We start from the raw sequence: 24,909 nt of genomic DNA, 5'->3' as shown, positions 1-24,909 counted from the left end.
TTCTCTCGTCCTCACTCAAATAAGTGAAAAGTTGCAGTAGTTAAATATCTGATATCACAATAGTACAATATTTGCCAATTGGTATTGTAATAGTTAAATATTTGACATTGTAATAGTTAAATAATTGGTTGTAATAGTTAAATATTTGACATTGCAATAGGTAAATATTTGGTATTGCAATAGTTAAAAAAATAATATTTGTTATTCCGAAATTTGATTTGTTCTCTAGGTCTTATCTGACAAAACTATAAACCACTTAACCTACTAAGCATACTTTTGCATATATTTTTAAGTGTTCGAACAAAATTCATCTTACTCCTAGTGAATATATATTTGAATACGGAATAACACAGGGATTGGGGGTAAATACAAATGATTAGAATCAAAGTACCAATAATGTAAATAAGAATACGTCTTGCCCTTTTATCTATCAGTCCAAGATCGTATTGTTTGCCATTGTTTTCCTATTCAATTCTTTAAAATTCGCATTCTCAGCAGGCTGATAAAAGCTAAATTAAAAGAATCATAATCATTTTCGTGTCAAGGGTGATAAAACGACCTTTTCAATCACTGCAACAGCTTTCTTAGTAGAAAACAAGGCCGCTTAATTACATTTGTACACAGAAACTTGTAATAAAACGCCTTTACTTTCATCATTTTATTGTTATTTTCGATTTTTTTTCCGCGCACAACCTGTGTTTACAGAAGGAATTTACTCAAAGCTACCACAGCAGGTCATATAGTAACCATTAAAAATCTTGTAGACATTTCTTTGCTTTCTTGAAATTGCTGCTTTAATTTAAGCCTTAGGAATCCATGAAACCGTTATTTGAATACTAGATCGATATTACTGTACGTACTACCTGAAACCAATTTCATTGCTGCTGTCTATCGTGACGATTTAATTACGTCTTTAGCCGATTTGTTGATTGAATGGCATAGTGAATTATTCTTAGTATCCTCAGAAGAGCTGCACGAGCCTGCATCGGTCAAAGTGATGAGATATTAGCTCCCGTGAGGGACTTTGTCATTTTAAATGAACGTGGTTGGTTTTTCAACTCACTAGAGCTACGTAGAAAACTAACGAAGACAAGTTGTCAGAGTTGATTGGCTTCCCATACTACAGAGGATAGCTGTCGTATTTACTTTTTGGAAGGTAAATAAAACTTTTATATATTCTTCGTTATTTTCAGTACCGTATACTGATTTAAATCATATTTACTACATTTAAATGACATGGAAAATAAAAATGTTTCCTTATGAATTTTCCAGTAAATATACACTTTGAAATAAGACTGTTTATAAATTTGAACATCTGTATGGTAGAGCACTTCCTCTATTTAAACAAATAATACATGGCACCATTATTTGTTTAAACATTTACCTTAATTGTATATTTATGCAAAAATATTTCCACTTTTTAACCGTTCTGAATGTATCATATATCTAGAAGTCCAATGTGTTCTGTACGCAGTTTTGGCGTACCACTGAGTCGGTACCGCTCCAAGTGAGTTATTAGTCTAGGTCACGTGCTTCACGTGTTAATATAATTGAAATGAAACATTGTGTTAATAAATATTCAGTTATATGATTATTTCGATGTTGTGCTAAAGTACGATTGAAACTCCCTCACTCAAAATTTATCTTTGACACTTTTGTTTGATTGTTTGATTCAGGTACGCTTGATTATTCCTATTCTGAAGATATGTTGTACATGTATATGTTTTTCTTTCAAAACTTTTGGGCACTAGTAAATCTGGTGAATTATATTCCGAAAACACGTGCGGTGCATGGAAATCGTGTCATTTTTTTATATCTGGATTGTGTCTGAACAGATGTACAGGTTCATTTACGCAACTTTAAAATCGACCATGTAAATGAAATAAATCAGGGCAACTCAAAACACAACACCCTACAAAAACATGTCTTTCAGCAGCCAACTATACTTCTTACCTCTTTTCCTTGAATAGGACCTACCAATAAGACTTATCACTAACTTTTTACTTACATGAACAACTTGATGGTTTTCCACACGTAGAGCAGGATCTGCTTATCCTATCGAAACAAATGATATAACCCCGGCCTGGTCTATAGCTTTTTATGTGGTGTTTTATACACTGTTGTTTGTCTTTTGTTTTGTTTTTGTTTTTGCCATGACGTTACAAATTTGTTTTGTAACTTATGTTGTATCTTTCGTCTTTATATCATAATGACACGAACTAGTTAAAATGATGGTTGCGAGGTTACTAGACTTCATAGGCTACATATAAATAGTGTTGATCACATTCACAGATCTCGCAGAGCCTCATATATATAAGGCGTTATCATTGAGTAGCTGTAAAATCATGTGTTTGACGTTACGAAGGAAGTTAGGAACTTTAATATCTGTAAATGTGTCTTTCAATCTAAAAAAAATATCGTCGTATACTTGCCACATATTTAGCTGTCTTCGATATTTAAATACCATGCAGGATAAAACTTAATCTGTAAATTCTGTTACCCATTCCCGATTGTTAAATTTTAAACAAGCATTGATTCGCATGGCTCGTGGTGCACTTATAACAGGAGATGCTCTCCATTCCGACACACGTTTTCCTTTTAGAGTGCATGCGACATGTCTAAAATTTAACTGAACACAATTTTGTAATTTGTTGTAGCAAAGTACCTTCGTACGAAACAAAGGAATCTGATGTACAGTAGTTGTCGTTTGTTTATGTAATATATATGTGTTTCTCGTTTCTCGTTTTGTTTATATAGATTAGACCGTTCGTTTTCCTGTTTGAATGGTTTTACACTAGTAATTTTGGGGCCCTTTATAGCTTGTTGTTCGGTGTGAGCCAAGGCTCCGTGTTGAAGGCCGTACTTTAACCTATAATGGTTTAATTTTTAAATTGTTATTTGGAAGGAGAGTTGTCTCATTGGCACTCACACCACATCTTCCTATATCTATAAAATATATATTTTTTTTAAAATAATTTAATACTTTAAGTTAGTTTGACTAAATGCCATAATGTCAAGAAAGATAATTTTCTGTAATACCTTTATACATACAAATGTGTGCGAAGCTCAGAATCTAGACAATTGATTTGAAATATTTAAAATGCCACATAATGGTAATGATAATGTTTATACTGCTTTCAAATTACATTTCTATGAAAGAGTGTTTACAGTAAAACAATTGAAATCCTGTCATTAATAGCTATGCATTACTGTTAAGTGTCTTCTTCTGTTTGGTAAACTAATATTTTTGTATTTATAAAGTTAAATATATTTGCTTTTTAATTCCCAATTGGTGGAGCAATTTTCTCGTACCATTAACATTATGTCTTTGAATTGCAATTTTATAAATTTTTAACAGCCTAGCTCAGATAACAAGAGGTTTTCTGCACGTATGTCTTCATCAATTTGTCAAATTCAGTTTTAAATCATCGATATATGCAATGTTTTGTCGCCATGTTCTGTTATATAGGACTAGTCAGTATATAATTTATTGTTTCTTTTCGTCTACATGCTTGCATAGTATAAGTCTTGACAGGAATTAACCGCTGATAAATATGAATTAGAAGATGTGGTATGAGTGTCAATGAGACAACTCGTATACACTCAAGTCACAATGCTTTAAAATAAGTTAACAATTAAATGTCAAATTACGACCTTCAACACGGAGCATTGGCTTTCACCGAACAGCCAGCTATAATGGGCCCACATGACTAGTGTAAAACAATTCAAACAAGAAAACAAATGTTATGCTGACTCCGTGCAATCATAATTTGTCTGTATACTTCTGGTGATTCTATTTTAATCTTGCATCGTTATTAAAATATATCATGATGTTTTGTATGGTCTTTTTATGTGCCGGTTTATAGGTTTACCGAGACTATTTACGAGTATTCATTTTACCGAATTTTCTTATAATGTTAATGTCTATATTAATATCTATCAATTTATTTTCACTTAACTTAACTCTGAACTTAAAATGGTAACTTTAAACTAAGATGGTTATTTCGTGTGTACGTTATTTTCTTTCTTTTATAATTAAAAAAAGTGGAAAATCATCTGTTTACTTTTTAAAATACCAGTCCTCTCTTATATGACGCTTAGACCATAACAGTCTATCCTCAATGCAGAGCTTTTGAACCAGCTCGAATGCTAGAAGAAAGGGGGGAACACATTGCAATCGAAAATTCTAGGATTACTTCCCTCAGTAATTACTCAGATTTATTAACTGAATTTTACTTATATTAGCAATTTACTACTGTTCTTTCTTTTAAACGCTATGCTAAAAGTTGGCCGCTCCCGTCACGTTCCATTGATTCCCTATGTATTAACCAACCATTTTCCCACTAAAAGGGGGCCGGGCCCCTTCCCCCTACTCCCTCCCCCTAAATCCGCCTGTGACTAATGTGACTTCCCGATTTCTTTTATAGAATCTACATTACAGCGGTATAATATACCTCCCCATGTCTAATCAGTCATTATTACAAATCACACAGGGATAAATATTTAATTTATTTATATAAGACAAATAATGCATTAATTGGGACTAGATTTAAGTATTGGGTTTCAGATAAGTAGCTGAGAATATCTGATGTATTATTTATTAATTAATGGGAGTCAATACACAGATGTCACGTGATCAGAATATATAGTTTCCTTTTGTTCTTTTCCGATCATGAAATCATTATTAGCTAGTAAATTTAATTCAGCATACGGGTATAATAGTTTACCCAAGTATTAAATGGTGTTCGTAGGATGCGGTAAGAAATTTATATCTTTCCTTTTGTAAAATGACAGTTGAGATTTGTGTTAATTGCAGTTTGTCTTACCATAACAGTTCTACCAATTGAAAAATCGTGTTTGAAAATATTTTTGTAAAATTAGATTCCGTCAGAGTCGTGTCAGTCCGGAATAAACGTCTATTAGTTTAGCAATAAGGATATAATCAAAACTAGAAAATTATTTCGAAATGTTTGTTGATTGAATAACCAAAGAAAAAAATAATTGCTGCCTTTTCAGTGAAAATCAGTCAAACCATCCCTCCCTTTTATCGCTTGTTGCACGAAATCGTTTTACATAAAAGGAAACAGAAGGTCGGTTAAGTTGATAAATTTTTCATAATTATTGGAAGTGCAATAGACTGCTATCCAAAGTAAAGGTTCGATAAAGTCAGTAAATACACGTACTGGTCTAAGCGTACATACTGTTTTAAAGTCTGTAAAACAAAATCCTCTACACATGTGCGTTCGACACACGATTCGGTAATACAAGTACTGATATACAAGTCTGTCATAATGATCTAATGATCCAACCTGTGGTGTTAAAGTCAGACTTAACTGAATAAGAATACCTATGAAAATCAGATGAGAATTAATACTAAAATAAAAAAAACTTACTTTAAAAGAGGGGCGAAAGATGTCAGAGGGACAGTCGAACTCATAGACCGAAATTAAACTGACAACGCCATGGCTTACAAAGAAAAAGACAAACAGACAAATAACACAAGACAGAACATAGAAAACTAAAAACTAAACAACACGAATCACAACAAATCCTGGAGGTGATCTCATGTGCTCTGAAAGGGTAAGCAGATTCTGCTTCACATGTGGCACCCGTGGTGATTCTCATGTTATTCCATTAAGATTTATCTTTTTTTAAACAATTCTTTATTAACTTTATCAAAGAAAAAAAGAAAAAGGAAATATAAATGTGCTAATTACAAACCACTGTTTTTATAAACGTAGGACGGCCACAGTGACAATTTGTCTTGAAGCTACGCTTTTCCCTCCAAGAAATCATTTTAAATGTTGTAGGACTTGTTTGGTATGATAACATATAGAACTGGTCAAATTAGTTAATCGATTGAAGCAGATAAAACCCTTCCTCTTGTTTGAATAATTCAAATAGCTTTTTCTGTTTCTTTTGTTTTCATTTCCGGATCGTGTTCCGTTGCGTGACAAAGAAATCTTAAATAATTGTAGAAACGTTAGAAATTCTTTTCTGATGATGATATTATATCGAAGCGAAAGAAATTTACTGCTTCTCTATAAGTTCATTTATGGAATAGTATCTCATAACATGAATATCGTCTCTTTCTTATTTAATTTTATCATGATAAAAGTGTATATTCAATATGTATGTGTTCAAAGCAATTACATTTTCTGTGATTTTCAGCATAGAACTCTGGCGCGATGAACTTCAACTGAAAATCGAAATAATAATGCATTTATCTCATTTATCATTTGAAATAATATTGATTGAAATTTTACAAAATGGGTGAACATTTGTATAGAAAGCACATATAAGCGGCAAAAAAACTTCTAAAATTTGTCTTAAAATCGCCAAATTTCTAATTCTACTCCATAGATTTTTCTTAAAAAACCTTATAATAAATTGTTCAAATAAGGCCTTCGAAAATAGTGGAATAAATTACTTTTGGAGTGTCAAGAACTCGTTGGAAGTACTTGATAAATTGCATGCTTATGTTGGTGATTTTGAATCTGTTCAAAGTTTTGATTTTTCTACCCTGTATACCACATTGCCTCACATTCTCATTAAGAAAAAATTCACACACCTAATTAAATGGGCATTCAAAAAATCAGAATGTGAATATATATATGTTCAAACTCTTTTAGGTCATTTTTTAGTAGCAATAAACAAAAAAACTATGTTAATTGGACATGCTTTGATACTATATATGCCCTTGAATTTTTACTAGATAACATTTTTGTTCGCTTTGGGGATTCCGTATATCGTCAGATTATCGGAGTTCCAATGGGGACTAACTGTGCACCACCTATTGCGGACCTCTTTTTGTATTGTTATGAGTTACAATTATGACAAAAATAAGCAAAGACCCATCAAAACAACATCTGATAAACAAATTTAATAATACTTTTAGATATTTGGATGATATTTTGGCTCTCAATAATGACGACTTCAGTATGTATATTAATGAAATTTATCCTGCTCAACTTACTTTAAATAAAGCTAATACTAACAATGACCACTGCCCTTTCCTCGATCTTGATATCTATATCACTAACGGAAAGCTGAATACTAAAATTTATGATAAAAGGGATGATTTTTCATTTCCTATCGTTAATTATCCGTTTTTAGATGGTGACGTTCCCTTGTCACCATCTTACGGTGTTTATATATCTCAACTTGTACGATTCGCTCGTGTATGTAACAATGTTTTAGATTTTAACGAGAGAAATTTATGTATTACTGAAAAATTATTACACCAGTGTTTTCGATATCACAAACTAGTCAAAACATTTACTAAATTTTATCATCGGTATAAAGACATCATTCGTAAATATAGCTCAACATGCAGACTTCTTATACGTTCAGGTATTTCACATTCAATTTTTTATGGAAATATTCTTTATAAAGCACAAAGGTGTCAGTATTCACCTCAGAAACTTACAAAACCTTACAAAGACTTATTAAGAAGGGATATAATTACGATACTGTTGTCAAGTCATTAAAGATTGCATATTTTGGCGTTAATATTGAGTCACTGATAAGGTCTGTGCGTCGGAACTAAACACATTTATTCTAAAAACAGTTGTTGGCATGACACGGGTTATGTTCTTCTCATATATGTTATGATGGTATGATACTAAACCCCTAACGGGAAGGATTGTGCCTGATGTTCATATGATGAAATCATAATCTTTCAGTCAGTTTAATTGAAGTCTGGAGCTGGCATGTCAGTTAACTGCTAGTAGTCTGTTGTTATTTATGTATTATTGTCATTTTGTTTATTATCTTTGGTTACCTCTTCTGACATCAGACTCGGACTTCTCTTGAACTGAATTTTAATGTGCGTATTGTTATGCGTTTACTTTTCTACATTGGTCAGAGGTATAGGGGGAGGGTTGAGATCTCACAAACATGTTTAACCCCGCCGCATTTTTGCGCCTGTCCCAAGTCAGGAGCCTCTAGCCTTTGTTAGTCTTGTATTATTTTAATTTTAGTTTCTTGTGTACAATTTGGAAATTAGTATGGCGTTCATTGTCACTGAACTAGTATATATTTGTTTGGGGCCAGCTGAAGGACGCCTCCGGGTGCGGGAATTTATCGCTACATTGAAGACCTGTTGGTGACCTTCTGCTGGTGTTTTTTTATTTGGTCGGGTTGTTGTCTCTTTGACACATTCCCCATTTCCATTCTCAATTTTATATGTTGTTGATACATGAATTTCCGTTATAATGATGCAAAATAAAGATAGGGTCACCGACTTCGTTTTTACGGTATTCATCATTCAAAGTTGCGTTCTTTGTGAAAAAAAACCCAACAAAACGTCGAAATAATCTTAACGTTATCGCGTTGCAGTCCGTAAAACGTTGATTTTTGACGTTTTTCACTACCAACCAGGCAACAAATTGATTATTAGACACAAAAAGAAGTCGGTGACCCAATGAGTATTTTATATCATTAAAACAGAAATTTATTCAACAATATATAGTTTTTTAAGAAAAATCTATGGAGTGGAATTAGAGATTTGGCGATTTTAGGACAAAGTTTTTTCGCCGATTTTATGTGCTTTCTATACAAATATTCACCCATATTAAAAGAAATTAATCTACAATTTTTCAAATAACAAAGAGATAAATGTATTATTATTTCGATTTTCAGTTGTAGTTCAACGAGCCAACGTTGTATGCAAATTTTTAGCAAAATATGCGATATAGCCCATTTACTGTTCCTTGACCTTAAGTATCTCCATAAATGCAAACTATCTCAGAATTGCCAGAACAGGACCGTTTAATGATTACGAAATATCCCAACATTTCAAATGATATAACTATAGTAAAACTAGAAGACATATTATCGCTGTATTGAAAACCCATTGGTGGCTTTTGCCTGTGTTCTGCTGGTTGGTCGGGTTGGTTTCTCTCTGACGCATTTACTTATTGGGGGCCTTCGGCTGTTTTCGGCTCTTTGGTCGGGTTGCTTTCTTTGACACAATTCCCATTTCCATTCTCTATTTCGTGGAAAACATATTTTAAAAAGAGTTACCTGTATACAATCGCAAATGAAAAAGAAAGAGTTGCCCCTTTTTATTTAAAATTGGAAATGAAATGGCTTGCTGTAACTGTAAGTACTCCTAGAACATTTCGTATAAAGGCAAATTCAGGTAAGCGCTTCGAATTCAGAACAAGTACACGTCAGTTTAGCCGATCGCAATTTATTAATATGCAGTAAACAATCATCTCTGATTAGCGGGGAAAATAGACGTATTTCAGTACTGGGAGTCTGTTTATGTATTAGCAGTTAAAAAGAGCACTTATTTGAAAAGTGTACAACCCATTTGGTTACTTGAATGTAACCCATTTAAAGTGTTAGATCTTTCCGACATAATATTTAGGGAAAAAAAATAAAAAAAAATAACGTAGGATCAAATGTTTACCAGTATTATACCACAGACTGACCATGTAAATTACTTGCATATAAATTTTCATATCACAAGTTGACCATTTTAAATCTCCTCCATTTTCTTCTCTCCATCTCCTTACAAATACTGTTACTTTATCACATGTATTACCTAATAGTACGACAATCACTATACGTTAATAAAGAAATGATTTATGGCGTATATGGTTCTACTTTCGGATGCAATATTAACCTACAAAGGAACTGTCCATTTACAATCGATAGCACAGAAAAAAAAGATTGACCATTTATTTATTGGACAAATTGGTGGAAACCATAGACTTAATTTAGATAGATGATGATTAATGATGAAAGTGTTGAAAAGATGAGTTATAATAGTGCTAAGATCATGCTTGGGTGGCCTATCTAATTACCGAGCTGTCAATAATGTGCGAGAAATATGCAAGAATTATTCGATACCGCATTCAGTCATTTAATAAAGCATTTTTATACGGTCATCGACTAAAAAATTGAATATGATTATAGAGTGACTCCGAGAAAGTGTACATATACCATCCCTCCCACTGAGTCGTTGTTTATATCATCCTACTGAGTATAATGTCTGAAAAAAACTTTACATTTCTCTCCGTCTTTTTAAATTTTAACTCTAAGCAATGTATAATGATATACATAAAGTTCCAGTTCAAAAGTAGAATATATTCTATAACAAACCGTTCAAAATATTTTTTTATTTTATTCATCATAATTTAATTTACTACTAAGGAAGCAATGATATATTCCTGTCCTATATTGTTAAATACATTTTCGAATTAACATTTAATCTTATCTACCAAAATTGAGACTCAAGAGTTTGTAACATGCTTAAATAAGGTTCAGAGATGTAAACATATTTACATGATATTCAGTGGGAACAAGTTTAAATTAGATTCAAAGGTGTGAACATCTTTAAATGAGACTCAAAGTTGTGAACAAATTAAATGAGACCGAGTCAAGATGTGAACAAGTTAAAATGAGATTCAAAGGTGTGAACAGGTTTGAATGAGACTCAGAGTTATGAGCAAGTTTAAATGTGACTCAGAGGTGAGACAAAGCTTGAATAAGATTAAGACGTACACTGTATGAACAAGTTTAAATGAGATCCGGAGGTGTGCATAAGAATACACGAGACTATACAATTTCTGCCATCAACACCAAATTCAAATTAACAAAATATAAACATATAAAGAAGATGTTGATGTTGCATGCTGACAAGCACATGAACATGAACGTGTGGCGAAGCTGAACTAGTTTTAAGGCTGTTTGCTCCTGTAAATTTTGATTTTTTTGTCAGATATTTTGAATATTCTGTTTTTCTTCAATGTAGTACCATAAAAAAAATCACACTTACCCCTACTTTTCTTGTCATAATTTGATTACCTATAATTTTATATGTCATCTTTAAAATCTTATAAAATCTTTATTATTTTTGCACCGTTTTTGACAGAAAAAAGGTGTATGAAACATCTGGAGGGAATTACTTTCGCAAAATTTTCAATGGCTTATTTCTCGTTTTTCTGCTATTTTAGTTTCTTAACTCGTATACTGTCAATTTATAACAATCTTATTATTTTAAATCAGAATAGCGAACATCCTTTTACATCTCATATTTGATATTTGTTCAGATCCTTTGTTTGGATTACATATAAATTACACTGCTGTGTCTTGAACTTTATGTTTGAGAATTGGACAGTTAGCGACATACTTTCAATTATATTTTCTTGATGATTTCCTAAGCCTATTGATCTGACCCAAGGCATTAATAAAGCGCTGGTAGAAATCCGAATCTAATATTGTTTACCAATATTACGTAACAGATGTATTATGATATACATAAAGTTCCAGAACATTGCTAAAGTTGTGATAGGTTTTGATAAATATGATTTCGTCTTATATCTTCTTGCGATTTATATCAATAACAATGTTAACTAAAAACAATTTATTCTTCCGTGAAAATTTAATTTTGTCTGACTACTAGTATTAGCGAGATGTCTGTCTACGTTGAAACCCATTTGTGGTGGAGATAGATGATGTTTTATGAGTGTCAATGAGACAATTCTCCATCCAAATTACAATTTGTAAATGTAAACCATTGTTGGTCAAAGTGCAACCTTTAACACGGTGCCTTGGCTCACATCGAACAGCAAGCTATAAAGAGCCCCCAAAATTGAGAAGTGTAAAACCATTCAAACAGGATAACCAACGGACTAATTAATCTGTATACACAAAAATGAGCTAGTGACCGTCTAAACATTACAGTGATGTGAAATAAGATAATATATAACATAACAACCAAACATACCTACCTACTTACCTAGTCCTTATTATGCCAGGAGGCACATAGGGCAAGGACTAGTTCTTTCCACTCATCTCTGTTCTGTGCTTTCTTTTCTATTACACCCCAGCTGATTCCATGTTCTTTCATTTCAGCTTCAACTGTTCTTCTCCACGTTGTTTTGGGGCGTCCTTTCTTCCTTTCCCCTCAGGTATCCATCTTAGAGCTACTCTAGTCAAGTCATCTGCTGGTCTTCTAAGAACATTGCCAATCCATCTCAATCTTTTCTGTTTCAATAAAGTCTCCATGTTGTTGGATCCTGTTGTTTCGTGGCGGTCTTTGTTGATGATCTTACGCGGCCAGAATATCCTTAATATCTTTCTAAGGCAACCGTTGTGAAAACTGGAGAGCTTGTTGATGTCTTTTTCTGTCATTCTCCATCATTCCGCCCCATATAGTAGTACTGCTTATCCACAACTGTTGTATAATCTAATTTTGGTGTTCCTACTGATGTTGCTAATTGTCTTCCAGATGTGCCTTAGTTTTAAAAATGCAGTTCTTGCCTTTCCTTTTCTGGCTCTGATGTCTTTGTCTGCTCCTCCTTCAGATGTTACTATATGCTGCCCAAGTAGGTGTAAGATCAAGTGCAATGCTTTTGTAAACATAGCATACAAAAACTATTGTCTGAAGACTTTGAGATGAAGAGCATCATAAACTGTATCGTATGTCCTTTTAAAAGCGCTGTTACTTTGTATTTTGGTTTGTCAACTACATGTATGAGTTTTGTGTATATTTTTGATTAAATGAGGTCGAAATTTCAGATAAACCTAATTCTAATGTAACAACGTTTGTAACGTTCATTTTGATTGGATAACGTCACTTTCTTACATGGCATCAATTGAAAATTGATGCTATGGGACGTACGCGCAAGCGCAGACGGCATATGACAGATTTTAAATATATGTTTTAACGTTGTTTTCTATCAGTTTCATTAAAATGGAGATAACAATATTGTATTTTAAGCTCCGACGGCATCAATTTGGGATTTGATGGTCGCAAATACCCGTTTACTGTCTCCGCTAACGCGTCGCCAGTAAACTTAATTTGCGACCATCAAATCCCCAATTGATGCCGTCGGAGCTTAAAATACAATACAGTTATCTCCTAAATGTTTTCATTTGATATGTTTTCATTCTTCAAACCAATATCTTGTTTGTTCTTTTGTCGATTGACGTCTATAAATCACACACAGCAGCGTAAAATATTAAACTACACTAGACATATTGACTTCAAAGAATATTCACTCGATAGACAACACTGTAATCAAACATTATGAAATCACTTCAAAAGAGTTGTAATATTATGAAATCTAAAATTCTATAGAAATACATCTGCAGGAAACATACTACGACAATGCATTAACACAATACGAAAGTTGTAATTTGAAAAAAAAGGCGTAAAGACAGATTGATTGATTGTTGGTTGCTTAACGTCCAGTGGCATATATTTCATGCATATTCAGGACGAGAACAAGTTCACCATAAATACAATAGATAGGGTCATAAAAGAGTCCATTTGGGATGATGGTCAGGAAAATTTGGTTTGCCACTGAAAAATGAGGGTTTATTGGACAGGGACAGAAATTTTGCCTTGCAACAGGCCACCTACGGGCCCTCAAAGAGTTGTTACAAGGGTAAAGACAGAACTTTCAAAATATATACATAGCAACTACATATAACTAGCACGACGAGTCTGACTATTGGAGAAGGATATGCTTACCTTTCTGGACATCTGATAAGCCCCTGGTTTTTGTGTGGGTTTGTACGACTCCGATTCAAAGGGTTTTGTAGATGGTTGTTTGTCTTTTAATAGAGGATATTTTTTGTCGTGTTTTCTTTTGTTCTTCAATTTAGGGAGTTACATTTTCGGCTCATTGTAAAAATTACAATGCAACGAACGGGAGCCGTTTTTGTTGAAAAAGTATTTATAATTGTTGTGGAATACTTATTGATAATAGTACCCGAATGTATCCCCTTCCCTTCCCCCCCTCCAAAATAAAATTGAAATAAAAACTAACCTAGAAATTTGTTTTTATGTTTTTTTCCAAGATGAAACCCTTGAATAGACATTTATCCTGTTTATATAATATAATATGAAGTCAGGCACAATTGTGCAGATTGGGTTAGCCTTTTTCTACTTAAAGTTAACATTATTTAAAGTTAATATTCTGAAAAACGCATTGCAGATTCCTATTCAATTATAACTTCCGACTAAAGCACAATGTAATTACTTCTCTTAGACAAATGTCTTGTTAAAATTTCAAAGACTTTAATTATCTTTTTCTAGTCGTATTATTGTGTTAAATATTTGCTCTTCTGTTTTAAAAAAAATAAATCTCTTGTGAGCAAAAACATGGATTCTGTCTATACGATTTTGACAGATTATGTACAAAATAATTAAATACATACGGCGGGAAGATTGAAGCATAAATCAAATTTCTTGAAAAATCTATATTTTCTTCGTGCAGACCTGACTAACAATGTAGACGATGTTTATTAGTGATAATTTTCAACATTTACCACCACTACAGTGAAAAAAATTAATGCAAATATGAACAGGAAAATTTGAGCTTCAAAACCTGACAGGCCATCATTTTTATAACTATAAAATGTCAATTATCTTCCAAATACGGTGAGAGATAACATAACTACGGAAACTGTTTTCCAAATATATCGTTATTCAATGCAGAAACCAATTATCTTAAGAACTTTCAATACCCTTTTAACCAATTCACATATTTTGATTTGTTAAAGATAGTATTGAGTCTAGTTGCCATGAAAGTTTTGCGTAATTAATGAAACGGCATTGGAGATGCCAAACAAAGATAGCCTATTGCTTTCGTATTGTCAATGTTTCCATGCCATTTCTGTAGTATATAATAATTTAGAGAAAGTGAACTAATAAACATGCCAAAAACAAATTGGTTTAGATGGTCGAAAATACAGTCTGACTTTTTAAAATTGAATAGACTCGTTTTAGAAATTAGTAGAAAATGGTCACGTGGGAGGAAGAGAAGATATGATTTAGCTGTAACTGCAATTAAGACAAGTCTGCAACAAACAGTAAATTGAATATAAAAATCACATTTTAACATAAAGAAGTCGGTTGATTGATTAATTTTATTTAAAAATTTGACTGCTGTTATAATATGTCTGACGACCGATTTTTGGAATGTAAAATTCATCTAAATAGTACATGTACATGTATATTAATAGTCTAGTGGGGGGAAAATGCATTAATGTAAAAAATGTACTTTCTGATTCCTTTTTATACGACCGCAAATTTTGAAAAAATGTTCGTCGTATATTGCTATCACGTTGGCGTCGTCGTCGTCGTCGTCGTCGTCGTCCGAATACTTAGTTTTCGCACTCTAACTTGTAAAAGTGAATAGAAATCTATGAAATTTTAACACAAGGTTTATGACCATAAAAGGAAGGCTGGTATTGATTTTGGGAGTTTTGGTCCCAACATTTTAGGAATTAGGGGCCAAAAAGGGCCCAAATAAGCATTTTCTTGGTTTTCGCACTATAACTTTAGTTTAAGTTAATAGAAATCTATGAAATTTTGACACAAGGTTTATGACTACAAAAGAAAGGTTGGGATTGATTTTGGGAGTTTTGGTTTCAACAGTTTAGGAATTAGGGGCCAAAAAAGGGCCCAAATAAGCATTATTCTTGGTTTTCGCACAATAACTTTAGTTAAAGTTTAATAAAAATCAATGAAATTTAAACACAATGTTTATGACCACAAAAGGAAGGTTGGTATTGATTTTGGGAGTTTCGGTCCCAACAGTTTAGGAATTAGGGGCCAAAAAGGGACCCAAATAAGCATTTTTCTTGGTTTTCGCACCATAGCGTTAGTATAAGTAAATAGAAATCTATGAAATTTAAACACAAGGTTTATGACTATAAAAAGAAGGTTGGTATTGATTTTGGGAGTTTTGGTCCCAACAGTTAAGGAAAAAGGGGCCCAAAGGGTCCAAAATTAAACTTTGTTTGATTTCATCAAAATTGAATAATTGGGGTTCTTTAATATGCCGAATCTAACTGTGTATGTAGATTCTTAATTTTTGGTCCCGTTTTCAAATTGGTCTACATTAAGGTCCAAAGGGTCCAAAATTAAACTTAGTTTGATTTTAACAAAAATTGAAACCTTGGGGTTCTTTGATAAGCTGAATCTAAAAATGTACTTAGATTTTTGATTATTGGCCCAGTTTTCAAGTTGGCAAAAATCGAGGTCCAAAATTAAACATTGTTTGATTTCATCAAAAATTGAATAATTGGGGTTCTTTGATATGCCAAATCTAACTGTGTATGTAGATTCTTAATTTTTGGTCCAGTTTTAAAATTGGTCTAAATTAAAGTGCAAAGGGTCCAAAATTAAACTAAGTTTGATTTTAACAAAAATTAAATTCTTGGGCCTCTTTGATATGCTGAATCTAAACATGTACTTAGATTTTTGATTATGGGCCCAGTTTTCAAGTTGGTCCAAATCAGGATCTAAAATTATTATATTAAGTATTGTGCAATAGCAAGTCTTTTCAATTGCACAGTATTGTGCAATGGCAAGAAATATCTAATTTCACAATATTGTGAAATAGCAAATTTTTTTTTAATTAAGAGTTATCTTTCTTTGTCCAGTATAGTAAGCAAGAAATATCTGCAAGAATTTTTTTTAATTGGAGTTATCTTTCTTTGTCCAGAATCAACTTAAATCTTTGTTATATACAATATACAATGTATATTCACTTTTTACTACCAACTGATAAATATAAATAATCTTTACCATTCAGTGATAACAAGCAGTTTTTTTACATCTTAATATTTTATGATGTATTTAAATGAGTAGTAATTGTTGCAAACTCCATTAGAATATTTTAATTGAAATTAGTTTTGGAATAAGGGAAAGGGGGATGTGATTAAAAAATTGGGTTCAATTTTTCTCATTTGAAATTTCATAAATAAAAAGAAAATTTCTTCAAACATTTTTTTGAGAGGATTAATATTCAACAGCATAGTGAATTGCTCTAAGAGAAAACAAAAATGTTAAGTTCATTTGAATACATTCATTCTGTGTCAGAAACCTATGCTGTGTCAACTATTTAATCACAATCCAAATTAAGAGCTGAATCCAGCTTGAATGTTGTGTCCATACTTGCCCCAACCGTTCAGGGTTCAACCTCTGCGGTCGTATAAAGCTACACCCTGCGGAGCATCTGGTTTAAATTTCGAATGTACGATTTCTCCATACAATGAAACCATGGTAATGTTTCCAGTTTCCAGTTTAATGAAATTAAACATGCAAAAAGATCGTGCATATACACATGTACATAACGTTGAACAAAATTTATTTATTTTATTTCCCGGCATATAAATTTGTTTGTAATGAATCGTTTAATTTATTTTAAAATCTGAAATTCTCTATCTGAACAGACTCTGAGATTCATTTTTTTTATGTCTTATGACTGTTGCAGCAATACATATAATTATGGGTTTTCTATTCGTTCAAGTGTTTGTCCGTCCGTTCGTGGTTACTTTCGTTTGCACTTTGTATTTGCAACTCGAGCTAAACTAGGAACTTGCTTGCAACTTTTGCTTAAATGAGTTCATGGGTTTATCATAGCCAAAATATACAAATGGGTTGATATCACAACTTCAAGGCAAATGTGTAAAATAAACTTTAACCGCATTGTTACGGACCACTCCGACTGAGGAACGGCTCAATATCTTTTGAACTTATGTTTTGTGGGCTTTTGTTTGTCTGTTCATCTTTATCCTTTTGACCATTGTTTAGTTTTTCTTGTGTGAGTGTGTGTGTTTTTTTTATCTGAATTTGATATCAATATAATTCATATTTTTATATGCATTTTGCTATATAAATGTGGAAAAGTTACATCAAACATTCATATTTAATTACCATAAATGTTATCCCCTTTTTATTTTGAGAAATCGAGTGTCAATGTAAAATTTCCAATTTTTGTAATACAATATATATTTCCATTCTTTTAATTTTCATCAGATTCTCTAAATGTTCCTATGATCAGCTGTTGTAACGCTGGCAGGTTGTTGCCCTTACAGGAGCATATCTCTCACATTTTATTAAAATCGGCTTCCAATTTCAACAAGGATTCAAATTATTTTAAGTAAACATGTAAATAGGTATATTGTATATTTGTAATTAAATATGTACATGTATAAAGACAATATTTTTTATAGTTATATTTTGTTTTTATTCAGGTGTGTGTTGAAGCTTAAAATAACTAATCCAATGAAATAATATTTGATTTTTACTTTGATTTAAACGTAGTGTGTATACTCCGACTGAAAATTTAAATTATATAAAAACGTTTCCAGTAGCTGATACTATATTTTTTGTCTTTGAAATTTTCACTTTTAGTTAAATTGCTTATTTCGAAAGCTGCATAAAATATGTTTACTTTATTCGAATTTTACCATAACTACTCATGGTGTCGTTCCATTGTCATGTGCTTTCGTAGATTGGATCTTCTTGTATAACCATGTCTTGTATAATCATGTCTTGATTTTTATTGTTAATACTTTTATACCTTGTATTTAATTGTTGCTGTCTCAATGACGTTTATCACAGATTTGGTATTAGTATTGATGCTTACATATAACTGAGAAATACAGATATCATTGTTTATAAATATTTATAGTCACAGAACTCCGTGACGGTCAATGGCTGTTGCTCTCACTCCCATTTCTGAGATTGTATTTCTTCCATCGATTAAACAATTATCTTGCAATCCCGAAGTATAACTTTTAATAGGCCTTAATATATTACTTCAAATTGATCGGAAAAAATATTAAAAAATCGTTTGAAAGGGTGAAAATATCTCATGAATTAGCATCGATAGTATTGATATTTCGTTTCGTTTTTTCTTATCTCTGTGTTACTGAAGAATGAAGAAGCTTGAAAACTTTACAGCTCAGTCATTCAGAGTTTTATCTTCTTTAAAAGAAAAACTACCATAATAAAAACGGAAAAATTACATCAATGAACAAGTTATTTTTATGTAGCGTGAAATGTACGTAAATATAATTAGCCATATAATGACGCTATTCTTTGTACAAATGTACATTATGATAAAGACAAGAAGTTGGAATAAAACAACCGTAAACTAAATATCTAATTCATGCATGAAAGAATGGAGAACCATTTCAACATAACAAAGGTTGTAGAACGGAGAATAAAATGTCCAGATCTGAGCTATTACTCTCTATAAAAAAATGACTTGAGCGGTCTTTGCGAAAGGCTGTAGATCAGAAAATGAAGAAATACCTAGATCACACGCGATTAGAGCGGCGTCTTGCTATAAAAGATCTTTATGAAAGTCTGATTTTATGTAATGCTCTCGGATGCGAATAAAAACTGAAGCCATGACCACCTTAAGATGTAAACAATGAAAAGGTAAAAAAAAAGAAATAAAATTAAGAAAAATTCAAAATGGAAAGTCTCTTATCAAATGCCAAAATCAAAGTATCGAACGAATGTAAAACATATTCCTGACTTGGTACAGTACTTCCCTTATGCAAAAAAGGGTGGATTAAACCTTGTTGTATAGCTAGCTAAACATCTCACCTTAATGACAGTCGCATCAAATTCCATTATATTGACAAAGATGTATGAATAAAACAAAACAATTTTTGAATATCAAACGGTATTTGTCCAGAAAACAGTGTTATGTATTATGAGTTTATGTCAGCTGCAATCACAAATGAGAAGTGAACAAATACGTAATCTTTCAACGATGCCTAACAGGAAAACAATAATAAAAATTTACTTCTACAAAATATTTTACTTTTATTGTGAACATTCATTTCCGGACACATGATACACATGTCCATATTTGTTTTATTCTGCAAAAATCGGGACTGTGGTTTTTAAAGTTTTTGTTTTTTTAAGTGTCTACTATAGTTTCATACGGTCTAGTTCTTTTTATTGTTTTTGACAATCATTGTTCGTATATAAATTCTTAATGTCTTGTTTAGTAGGAAACAATTAAAGGTTCAAATATAAGGAACGATTCTAGGTTGCAGATAAAACAAGTTGGCTGTTGTCAAAATAAAAAAAAGTTGTGCATCGTCCTGCGAATCCTTGATTCGTGTCAATATTTAATGCTACCATGGAAGGTTAGTGGCCATGTGTTTGTCTTAAAGCATTAACTATACGGTCTTATTATTTTTACAATCTGTAAACCATTTAACAGGCAGAAACTATGAACTTTCTTATGAATGAAAAAGAACTTAAAAAAAACCAAAGGTAACCCGTTGTAAAATAGATTTTAAAATGCATAAGTAGGGCTGTAGTGATTCCAGTGACGTAAAATGTTTTTATTTCACGGTCTCCAAATTGAAATTACTTACATAAAGAGTATTGTGTTCCCATAACAGGACATAAACACTTGAGTAATGCTTGTTAGCAGCAAATCACTTTTACATGAAAAGGCATTATACAAATGGCATTATACTATTTTGACTTAAATGAGGGTAATTAAAACTTTTAAATTTTTCGTTAACGGTATTTTAAAAACGATTGAATTAAAGGTATGTTGAGAAAATGCCAAACTTTTTAAATTAAAATGTGAATGGTAATGCCTTTTTATTTCACATTATTTTTACAAATTCAACGGTGTTGTCAGGAGCGGGTATTATCTGCCAACCTTGGTAAAATCTTGATGTTGGAATATTTTAGCAGTAATCGACCGACATCATGTTTACCAAAAGGTAAAATTCAATAATGTTTTAGATTAATGTATTTTTCATTATCATTAAGATCATTAGCATTTTCTTGTTTCCTTTTTGCATTTTTATATATTCCTTTTAAATTTAGGATTGAAATTAATATCGGCGGATTTAGGGAGGCAGGGCTCCTGGGTTTATTGTAGGAGCTTCATAATTTTTATATGGTTCATGCATAAACTATTTACATGTTCCACTCTAAACTTAGCCCTGTTTAAAGCCTTGGGCCCGAGCTTTTTTCACAATATCCCCTAGTAACGATAATTTTATTCTTTTTGCAAAACAATATGACTGTGTTGTTCAATATAAAATTTGAATTTTAGATAAAGAAAAATAAATTATAAAGATTTAATGATCTTAGTTATGCATATATATAATACACTGAAGATCAACTACACATATTAATCACCGCCGGGTTTTTTGGCGGGGTTCGTGTTGCAGAGTCTTTAGTTTTCTATGTTGTGTCTTGTTTACTATTATTTTTCTGTTTGTCTTTTTCTTTTTTAACCATGTTTATTCAGTTTATTTTCTATCTCTGAGTTTGACTGTTCCTCTAATGTATTTTGCCCCTATTTTAAGTATCTCCGAAAATGTTTATTCAGTTTATTTTCTATCTCTGAGTTTGACTGTTCCTCTGATATATTTTGCCCCTATTTTAAGTATCTCCGAAAATGTTTATTCAGTTTATTTTCTATCTCTGAGTTTGACTGTTCCTCTGATGTATTTTGCCCCTATTTTAAGTATCTCCGAAAATGTTTATTCAGTTTATTTTCTATCTCTGAGTTTGACTGTTCCTCTGATGTATTTTGCCCCTATTTTAAGTATCTCCGAAAATGTTTATTCAGTTTATTTTCTATCTCTGAGTTTGACTGTTCCTCTGATGTATTTTGCCCCTATTTTAAGTATCTCCGAAAATGTTTATTCAGTTTATTTTCTATCTCTGAGTTTGACTGTTCCTCTGATGTATTTTGCCCCTATTTTAAGTAACTCCGAAATTACTTGTTCTGTATTACATTGAACCAATATTTTATATTTTCAGGTCTATGTAGGCCATGGGGCAACAGGTCAGTGTTGAGACCTTGACTACAAGAGATACAGATAAAACCAGTCTTTATTGGTGTAGCTTCGAACCGTATCCACATAAAGTTGGAAAACGTAAACTAACATATCTCGGAGTTCTAAACGGAGAAGGTCCAAGAAAGGGAGAGAAATGTATGGTAAAGGCATTCCGAAATGGTTGTGGCACGTATGAAGATTGGTTGGCAGAGCGAGAAAGATCTCATAATGCTAACCAAATCTCTAGGCGCTTCCAAAAGGAACTTGAAACACAAGGGAAAACTGCTAAAATGCATTTCACCATTCCGTTAATGGTAGAAATAGATGAAGTATCAAACTATATGTGTGTGTCCTTTATTGTTGGAAAACCGCACAAGAAAATGAGAGAATTAGAGGTTGTGTCGTTAGAACCTTATTACGAAAACGATTTTAAAGTTTTCAAATCTGACAAAATGCGTTCGTTTGAAACAACAATATGTGAAGCTTTTACACATTTCAGCTGGTATGACAGCAATGGGGAGATAGTTGTTACAAGCCTGAAAGGTGTTCGGAAAATGAACCAGTATGACTTCACCGTACCTATCATTCATTCAAAAGAAAGGACGTACGGTGCGACTGATCATGGGTCAAAGGGCATTAAAGATTTCTTCCGTGAGCATCAGTGTAATGAAATATGTAATAACTGGCCGCGACCAGATCGTATTTCAGTTAACACTGAAGATGTCGAAAAGAGCACTCTCGAACGCTTCCAAATCCATCCACAAGAATCAATCAAACCAAAATTCGGGTACAGCAATAACGTGTGGAATCCTGAACTTCATCGTTTTTATATCCAAAATATAAACAAAGATGAAACTGTGCATTGCCAAAAAGAACAGAATTGTTTCTGCGAATATTTCCGGTTACCATGTCAACATAGTATTAGCAGTAACTCTGCTTTTATTTACAATAAAAATCAACCAAAAGATGGCATGGGAAACTTTTTGTAATTTGTTTAATGAATTCGTCAAAAAAATCAAAATCAACGTTTGAATTTCTTAAATGTGCTGGTCGCATTTTCCGGTTGTGCTATTTTGGAATATGAAGATATCGGAGGAAAATCTTGGTATTGTTCATGCTTTGACGTAACTTTTGAAACCGACTTTCAAACTATTAATGTGAGTTTAGATATAACATTTATGTTTTAATGGCGTACTCATATAAATATTATCAAACGGGTAAGAAATTTAAATGAAAGTTCTGCAGGACATCACTGTCTTTTGTCATGAACCACGTAGATCAAGATTCGCAAAAAAAGTGGAAAGGTTATTGTCAAGTTCTGAATGAATTCTTCAATTCTTCTTTTATTAAATATTTTTTATATCTATCAGTTATACTAAATAACAGATTACAATCACGAAACAAAATATAGTAAACTTTAATTATATGAATGAAATGAATTCATGATTTAGTGAATTTCCCAAATTTTTTTATGTGTTTGTGAAAAGCATATTTTACAGCTGCGTTAAATTAAAGTAAATAATCAAAAAGTGAACAAATAATTATTCCGAAAATTCTTATAAGAAAAAGTAGGCATGTGAAAACGAAATATGTGGACACTTGTGTCCGTGTTTATTTGCGTCCATTTGTTGTTCGTTTCGAAATATCAAAAACAAAAAAATGAAAAACAAAAGTGTTTTCATTTTTCGTTTTTGATTTCTCAAAACGAATGGACGCAAATATACACGGACACACCTGCTCGTTAGCATGTCTGCGTAAAGCTATTTTTTGAAAATCATGTAATTTAAGATTAAGTGTAACTGCATATTTCGAATACTTTTTTTTATTAGAGATGTATTTATACATATCATTTTATGATTACGGTATATCCCAGAGAAACCTCCATTGAAAGTATGAGGAAAGTGAATATAAGGACCGTCCATTTAAAAATGTGTTTATTTATTGTTGTATAATATTTGTGGGAATGGTGTTTAATTAAATATATTATGTAAACCGTCGGAAAGTGCTGCTCTTTACTTTCTGAAAAGAGAATATATTCACTAGTAACTGATATTTTCTTGGCTGAAAAATGAAACTTTATTAGTTTTTTATTATATTATTTGAAATCTATGGTTTGGAACAAATACATATTCATTTAATATATTGTCTTACTCTAGAGAAAACATATTTCAAGCTGGTATGACATTTCAAAGTGATTCAAAATGTTTAACTATTATTTTACTATAAAAATGGCGGAATATCTATTACATTCATGTATACTTTTGACTTTGGCTTTGTCCTTTTATGAAATCAGGGACAATAATAAAATAACAAAGTGTTACCGGTTGACTAATTGAAATATTAATTGTTGACTTTTGTTATTGGCTAATTATAACCACAAAACCACAAGATCAGTTAAATAAACGGAAAGAATTAAAGAACATTTACAGAGTGCAGTAATATTTTTGTGATTTTACTTTTCACAACTCTTTTACATAGAAGATAGAAAGATGATATTACAACTAAATATTTTTTAATGAGAATTCTCTCTCTACAATTGATTTCTTGTACCTCTAGTCAGTTATTTTAAAGTGCTATGTTTCATTCCCTTTTACCGGGTATCAGTACATCAGATGCAATAAGAGAACGACCATTTAATTTAAAAAAAGGGGGTGTTATGATTTTTTTCTTAAATTTTTTTTATTCTGATCACCACTTTTGATAAAAAAAAATTAATTTGAATTCAGATTTTCCCTCATATCTTATATAGTTTTGTAAGAAATTATTTGGTGGGTAACGTCGAAACCCTAAAAAGAACTTCCCCCGCCCCACCTTGAAGTTCAGTTATTGATACCTAAGAAACAGAGATAAAAAAAAAAAAAGATCAAAATCTGCAGTACATTGTTTAGCAATTTGGAATGATACATGTACATGATAGCAAAGATTTTTTTTTTTCAATCGAGAACACAGATCCTACTGCAGTGAGAGCCGACATAATGTGTATGTTTCCGAATGTAACTTGTTATTAACCAGAATATTACAGTCAGTTGTTTGTAAGTACTATGTTTGAATTTTTAATTTGTTGTTAACCAGAATATTACAATCAATTTAAGAAAATGTGGTAGTTGTTTTAAAGTGCTATAGTTGAATTTTATTTTTTTGTTAAACAGACTCTGATGTGATATCATATAGCGTGGTGTGGTACCATCCTGATGGTATTGTTGTAACCTATGTTCAGATATAATGCATTGTTGATTTTTATATGTACTGTTTTGTTGTAGACCGATGAAATGTACTATTATGTTGTTACTCAGAAAATAAATATATATATTAAACTAA

At 31.9% G+C, this 24,909-nt stretch overlaps 1 protein-coding gene across 4 annotated transcripts; it reads left to right on the top strand.

Annotated features, from left to right (window-relative positions):
• Positions 1-972: 972 nt before the first annotated feature.
• Positions 973-24,909, top strand: LOC134721995 (alpha-protein kinase vwkA-like). Of its 4 annotated transcripts, none has more exons than XM_063585396.1 (2): positions 973-1,156; positions 21,575-24,909. In XM_063585396.1, the coding sequence occupies exon 2, from the start codon at positions 21,588-21,590 to the stop codon at positions 22,578-22,580; it is 993 nt and encodes a 330-aa protein (XP_063441466.1). In that variant the 5' UTR covers positions 973-1,156; positions 21,575-21,587; the 3' UTR covers positions 22,581-24,909. The 4 variants fall into 4 exon arrangements, with proteins under 4 accessions (XP_063441466.1, XP_063441464.1, XP_063441465.1 ...); XM_063585394.1 differs by lacking the exon at positions 973-1,156 and adding an exon at positions 4,663-4,757; XM_063585395.1 differs by lacking the exon at positions 973-1,156 and adding an exon at positions 20,170-20,283.

The sequence above is a fragment of the Mytilus trossulus genome, chromosome 6 (assembly GCF_036588685.1).
Source record: "Mytilus trossulus isolate FHL-02 chromosome 6, PNRI_Mtr1.1.1.hap1, whole genome shotgun sequence".
NCBI lineage: Eukaryota > Metazoa > Mollusca > Bivalvia > Mytilida > Mytilidae > Mytilus > Mytilus trossulus.
This window is presented reverse-complemented; position numbering and strand designations above follow the sequence as displayed.

Coding starts and splice junctions, on each gene's coding strand:
- LOC134721995 (XM_063585396.1), top strand. CDS start 21,588: ATGGGGCAACAGGTCAGTGTTGAGACCTTGACTACAAGAGATACAGAT.